At 38.3% G+C, this 7,500-nt stretch overlaps 1 protein-coding gene across 5 annotated transcripts in view; it reads right to left on the minus strand.

The window, feature by feature from the left end:
• Positions 1 to 7,500, minus strand: part of LOC135113190 (intermembrane lipid transfer protein VPS13D-like) — a 475,970-nt gene that overhangs the window by 245,530 nt on the left and 222,940 nt on the right. For all 5 annotated transcript variants that reach the window (XM_064028315.1, XM_064028317.1, XM_064028314.1 and 2 more), the window contains 2 exons: positions 2,033 to 2,394; positions 1,390 to 1,611 (listed from right to left, as the gene is read on the minus strand). In XM_064028315.1, coding sequence (XP_063884385.1) covers positions 1,390 to 1,611; positions 2,033 to 2,394 — 584 coding nt within the window. The remainder of the gene's footprint in view (positions 1 to 1,389; positions 1,612 to 2,032; positions 2,395 to 7,500) is intronic.

Genomic DNA, 7,500 nt, shown 5'->3' on the forward strand with positions numbered 1-7,500 from the left:
AGTTTTTAGAGCACTGAGTATCAAAGGGTTTATCCTGCCCCATTAAAAAATTATAGAAAGATCATGTTAGGCACTCAACAGTACCTCTTCACGAGCAACCATCACTTGGCGGAAAATGCTGGAAACACAGCATACAGTCATTAGCATAGATATGGATAGACCTCAAATGTAACTGAGATCACTGATGAATTATGGAGTCAGAGTGGTTAACAGATGAAAATTTAATAGAACCCCACTGTTAATTAATTTAGTAGAGAAATTGCCATTTCTCAAATGAAATGAGGTAAATGGTATTCAAATTTAGCACTAATCTGGTTCTCAACAGTGGTATTAAAGTGCAAATAATTAAACTAACATAATATAATTATATATTAAATGGACACTGATTCTTTAATCTGGCTAAAGTTCCATTGTTGCATGATAGCAGATGATCAATTCCAAAATCACAGTTTTGGAGCAGGTTCAGACAGATAACATGATACAAATACTATGCATAGTAAAAATCTTGAAATAGTCAATAAATGAAACTGACAGAATCCAACCTACAGAAGTTAAAATTAATACAATTTGCAATAAAACTACAAAAATTATGGAGAGAGAGAGAGAGAGAGAGAGAGAGAGAGAGAGAGAGAGAGAGAGAGAGAGAGAGAGAGAGAGAGAGAGAGAGAGAGAGAGAGAGAGAGAGAGAGAGAGAGAGAGAGAGAGAGAGAGAGATCATACATAAAATCATATGTCAAACATAACAAGATATAAATAGTAAATGAATATAGTAAATTAAGACTTTAAAAAATCTGCAAGATAAACTTCATATCTTCTCAACTTGTTATCAAAGCAGATTAAGAGTGCCATTAAACTAAGAAATGAACCCCAAATGCAAACCATATACAAGAAAACAGACACATGATCTATTTGCATGTGCATATCTCTAAGAAAAAATGTCTGCTATGTATTTTCATCCCTATTTTATCTCCTACATTTCTAATTCATCATCTTCAAATGTCTGGAGTCACTCATGGAGTTAGTCATATTCACACCCAATGTTTAATGCATGTACTGTTAAGTCTCACTCATTATAATATTTAGGTTCCAATTCTATTGTGTGTGGCCATTTTTAATGTTTAGTAAAGTCCTTCCCCCCAGTTGATGTTTGTATATGGTACTGACTGTTGGCTAATTCAGAGAGAAAGTTGAGTCTTTGTATAGGAGTTAATGATCCTTCAGATTCACTGATATCTGGAAGTACTAAACACATCTTTTCCCCAATTTCTATCTCAAGATAGGGAAAGTTTCATTATTCATCTGTTTCATCTCCTACTCTGTTCCATTTTATTCTTGTTTCTTTTTACTTCTTTCCAATATAGCACAAGTAAACCAGTATGGTGTACTCACCTCAACTGTGTGCTGGACAGACATACTCATATTGGAGATGTCTACAGGCCGACTGTGTGAGAGACGATCATTCACCTCAATATTAACAGTAACTGGATCAATAATTGAGAGAGCAGTGTCCTCCTCCAGACCAAGGATGCAGGAGTAAAGTTCACACTGGTTGAGGTTGCATGACAGGGGTCGCTCTTGATGCTGAGGCCTGTAGCTGATAACCGCTGTGCTCTAGAGAGAGTAGGGAAGAAAGACAGATATTATTGACATGATAAGATGGAGGACAAATTGGAAGAGATACTGTCAGCAGTGTGTGAGCTGCAAGAAAATGGATGGCCCTGATGTCAGATGGATCATTATTGTCATGATCAGCAATTGTGAAAAGATGAATGAACTGCTCTAAGAATAATATCATTCTATTACATCTAGTCATTAATTTGTCACTCTTGCCATGGAAAAGGAGTCAAATCCTTGAGTGAAACAAAAAAATAAATGAAATAAAGTGTAATTTACATGACATCTCATACTATACAATATTAGTTTTTTTAGCTAGCAAAGGCACAAGTTATCTTCAGAAAGTCTACTTCCCTCTACCACCCAGAAGCTAAAATTTTACCAGTAGTATGGTTCTAGCACAACAATACCCACACACCTTCAGAATGACAGCACTGGTGTCCCATAAAGCTGTGTTCTCCACCACCACTAATTCAGAATCTGTGATGTTCAACTTCAGCTCAAAGGGAACCTTGCCCTGATCCTGCATGATTGTGTGCTTGGTCATTACTCCTGTTGACTCCACCATTGGGTTGAGGCGTGGCAAGACAGCAAGCCGTGTATTTCTGCTCCTTTGTGATGTGGATGTAGGTGAGTGTGGACGAGGGGAATATGATTCTGGAGAGTGGGGCATTGGAGAACATGGCGAAGGACTGTGCATGGAAGAGAGCACCCCTGAGGTGATCACACTGCTTTGGGGAAGTGACTCCTCCTTGTTGGGTTCCTTCTTGCTGACTTTTCCTGTAACAACAATACTTTTCATGCAACATACATTTTAATGTGTGTAAAAATGTCATTCAAGAAAAGTATGAAAAATTTTTTGTGCAACCACTTGTTCTAAAAAATGGCACCTAAGACAAAAAAACAATGGCATTAAAAGAAAGAATTCACTAATTAAATTCCTTATTACACAAGTCCTGACAAAATACAGCCAAAAATATTTAGAATATTGAAGAGATTAGTTCTGTATTATCAGGGAAAAATATTGTGATTAGTTCAGCCTGTGAGATTATGTCCAGTAAAAAAAAATTTGTTCAGGGACAATGAAGAGAGGTCTTGTGTCAATCTAGAAATTAAAGAAATGGTCAGGAACATGTGTGGTGACTCCACACCACAGTATACATTGTACTACTACACAAGAAGAAAAGAAAGAAGATAGAATTAAGTAAGAAGGAAGAAGAAAATGGAGAAGATGGATTAAGTAAGGAGAAAACAAACAGTCACCCTAACCAGGAAGGTATTTAACACTTGATATGGAGGGAACCCAGAAAAAACACAAACATAAAAGCAGAACCCACACAGTACAAACAGGAAGAAAGCCATAAACTGTCTGAGAAGGCAGCCTGGGTCACTACTAACTTGAAAAAGAGGATTAACATAGGGTACCATATCAAAAAGGTAGAGTGAGAGAGAAAGCGACAAAGTGAAAGTAAGCCAGCCGGGAGGTGTGAGACATCAGAAGGAAAAGATAGCCCATAGAAACACCTATGCCCACTTAAGCTCCTCTCCCAAACTGCCCCTACACCCTGACTGGCATTTTATCAAGTACCCCACCTGTGGATGGATCATATGTGTAAATGAGCAACATGAACGGTAGACATTAAAATGTTATGAAAATAAAGACAATTTTCTGAGGGAAGTAGGTAGTCCCAAATGTACATGAATAGAGTGACAGAGAGAATTAGACAACAGCAGACAGTAGCAGACACAAAAGCAGAGGTTTGAGAGTGCCTGACCAGAGAGGAGTCAAGATGGGTGGAATAACTTAAAGTAAGTGAAACTTGAAAGTGTAATGCAGTCTAGAAATTAACTATCTTATTAAAAGATGAGTAGAATGTTTATTTGATGTTTTACGTTTGGTATGATGGGTTTGTATGATGAACGAAGATCTTAATTATGGAATATTTTTAATAACTGATGTGATACTGATATCGTTTGTTTTTCTAACTGAACATTAATTGCACCAACTGATGTGCTTATGAATTTGATATTGTCTGTGTTCTTGCACGATGACTGCATTGATCTATGAATATGTTGATGAGATATAAAGTGACACCAAATAACTTTGAAGAAACTGAAGATGAATGCAAGTGAGGAATTTTGACTTGTAAAAAATGTAAATAATTAGTACTTATTAATTAAAATATGAAAATATTTGTTAGTTTTCCAGTAGCTTTTATATACCAAATCCATGCAACATTTCAGTTCACAACACATGGACTGTGGACCTAGAAAAAACAAGAAGGGAATGTCTGGATAAGGATAGGTGGAGACTCTCCTGCCATGTTCACTCCCTGAGGGATGCTCCTGGACAGAGAGGCATAAGAAAGATAGACAGACAAGTAGAACAGACTGTTAGCTTCACCATTCTGTGGATGATTATCTACTACATGACAATAAAGAAAATTAAAGTCTTAAATATGAAAAAAAAAACCCATGCCTGAGTAAAATGATCAATGAACACTTTAAAGTGAGTAACAGAACAATCATGAAACTATGGTACTGAAAAGTTTTGAATAATAGCTCAAAGCCACTACATAATCAGATCCTAAAATAGGCAAATATGTAAGGCCTTTCAACTTATGTAATAGGTTAGTTAATTCACATCATCTGACTGGTTCACTAAACTCAAATTTACCAGAGAAAGGCATCCAGTTTCCTCCTGGAAATAGTGGTGTCATTTTAATACTTATCCCTCTGGTGCATTATATGTTGTTGATAATTAATTTTCTAAATGATTTTGCAATACCTCCTAGTGAATTTCTTCCTGGATTTCTACAGACTGATGTAACTAGTCTTCACAATTCACACAGGCATCTTCATATCTATTCTACTTATTATTTCAGTCCTCTTAATTTTGTTCTAAATTGGTACACTTTATAAGTATATACAGCATACACAAAAAAATTTGTGCCCACCCACTGACCCGCCAGTGAGCAAGTCCCTATTGTATATTGTGTCTTCTCATCCTTGAGTTACTTCTTTTATGTATCTGGCAACTCACTGGATCTGGCGGGCATAAGTGATGCACAGTATCATCTCATCACTAGACTAGAGCTGTCTGAGTTAGTGTCATGTGCCCACAGCTTAATTTATCACCCATTCTCCACCACCATTCTCTCCACTCCATTTTTTCTCTTTGTTCTCCACCATGTCTGGCATGCACTTATCAGATGTGGAGACAGCCAGGATTCTCACCTTGTATCTCTGAAGGAAATTTCAAGACATACTGGATACTTTTCCACCATTATGCAGCTCAATACAGCTCTCAGACTCACACCAGACTACCTGATCCCTGCCAAAAAATCTAGGCCTGACACCACAAGAAGACATTCCAGACCACTGACACACTTCTAAGGAGAGAAGTGTTAAAAATCCAAAGCTCACAGCTAGACAACTAAAAACAATGCATCCTGGCTTGTTGAGGGATGTGTCTCAGCACACCATCCAACACCACCTTGCCAAAGATCTGAAGCTGCTCTCACCTAGCAATAAACCACTCCTTACTAAAACAATGATGATGAAGAGGCTTGCATTTGCTAAAAATATGAAACATGGTCTGAAGATGACTGGGTGAAGATAATGTGGAGTGATGAGGCCACATTCAGTTGCATAACAAAGCATCAGGATAGAATGAGGAGGCATGTGGATGCCAACCACTATGACAAGCACCTCATTGAGAAGGCTGTCAAACACCCAGCTTCTCTGATGGTGTGGGGCTGCTACAGTGGTAAGGATGGCCATGGAGCTCTACATATATTGCCAAAGAAAGTCACAGTAAATGGCAGCATACATATCAAGGTTCTACACAAGCATGTTTCTACCCTTCAAAAACCACAAATGCAACTTCTTTATACATGATTCTGCTCTAGCACACTGGGCCAAAAAAGGTGTCAGATTTCCTTCAGGACAACAATATGCAAAAAAGATGTCAGATTTCCTTCAGGACAATCATATACAAGTGTTTAATTGGCCTGGCAACTCACCAGATCTCAACCCCATTGAGAAATTATGGTTTTACATGGAAAAAAAAAAAAAAAAATTAAAAGCTATGAAACATCTTCAGTGAAGAGGTGAAGCTCTGTGCAATATGTGAGAAAACAATCTAGATTGCAATTATTTTAAGAAATTAAAAAGAAAGAAAAGCTCTGGACAAAACAGGAAGACAGATACAAGAATAATAAGTTGATAGGATGCATATATGCCTTATAAAAACTGAGTTGCAGCTCCATCTTTCTCTTGATCAGAAGAGGCTTGTGAGCTACAAGACAACAGGGAGTGACAGCTGTTCCAAGCACTAGTGCAGCCTTCACTACCTATGTGCTGGCTGCTCCTGATCTTCCTATCTTCCTTCCAGTCTCACAATTACTGAGCCCCTCTTGAACAAATGCCATCACAACACTCTTTTTCTTGCTGTTAAGCCTACCATGACCCATTATAATGTTAGGAGAAATATATGTGAGTGATGAAATAAGAAGATTGCAGCAAGAGGGAAACGGACTAGAGAGCACAGGAGTGATCTCCCTCCATCTGTGCTTGACAGTTACTATCAATGATTCAAAAACTGAGCATAGCATCTTTGGGACATATGAGTTGCCATATGTGACAATTTACCACTTATTGATACCTCCCATAGCAGTAGATCAAGCATCAAAGTTTTGGTCTAAGGGCACACTGAGATGTTTACACTTCCTCAACTTTTTTTCCACATAGATGAACCTTCCCATCACTGTAATTTTTCATTTGTCATGTGTCATGTCACCACTCAAAAAAATTTCAGATTTTGGAATTTCGGATAAAGGATTCTCAAATGTATTTAATTTCATAGCAACCAAACTATGTTGTGGCCTACAAGAGCTACTTTAACCCTTTCCTTCCGGCGCTTAAATTATTTTCCCGTTTTGTATGACGGCTAAAAATGGTAAACCTAGAAATTGTCAGAAAATTGTTTGAATACTAATAATTATTTTCTCTTTGTTATTCTGAATACAATGATGTACTTGGTAGCTCGATGTGACCTCTGAAAGTTCAGTTTATGCCTTATAAAGGATTCCTCCTCCTCCCGCTGTGTGATCCGTCATCCAGAAACAGCCCGGAGAGCGATGACACCGCGCGCACACACACACACACACTCTTTCTCTCTCTCTCTCTCTCTCTCTCTCTCTCTCATCTTGTAGGGGATATTGTACACTTCCAATGAGAGAGAGAGAGAGAGAGAGAGAGAGAGAGAGAGAGAGAGAGAGAGAGAGAGAGAGAGAGAGAGAGAGAGAGAGAGAGAGAGAGAGAGAGAGAGAGATTTCATCCCTTTTCATATCAAGTTTCAGGCAAATAACATTATCTCTCTCTCTCTCTCTCTCTCTCTCTCTCTCTCTCTCTCTCTCTCTCTCTCTCTCTGACAAGTTACCTTCTACCATTTTATTATAAAATCGAAGATAATGAAAAAATTAACATGAAAGAATGATAGGTATCATCTCTCTGTTCTGATAAAACAGGTGGATCCTGTAAATCATTTTCCGAGTCCTCACTAATGTCTTCACTTTCTTCAGTTTCTTCTTCTAAATATTCACTGTCACTGTCTTCAAACTCAGAAGCACTGCTAAATACATATGTTCTGTCCTGCTCCATGGTGAGTTATGATCTGAGATCCTTCGCTCTTATCAGGATGTCTCTTCGCACTTATCGTGGTGCTTTCCACCCGGCGAGTGCTTTCCACCCGGCGGGTCGCTGGGGTTGCCAAGTGTCGCCCGGAGAAAGGGAAAATAGCTTAGTTACCAATAAATTTCCAGAGCTAGTGACAACACTACATGTGGAAACATGCCAGATACTTCCACTCACACCATCTGACTC

The sequence above is a fragment of the Scylla paramamosain genome, chromosome 25 (assembly GCF_035594125.1).
Source record: "Scylla paramamosain isolate STU-SP2022 chromosome 25, ASM3559412v1, whole genome shotgun sequence".
Classification (NCBI taxonomy): Eukaryota; Metazoa; Arthropoda; class Malacostraca; order Decapoda; family Portunidae; genus Scylla; species Scylla paramamosain.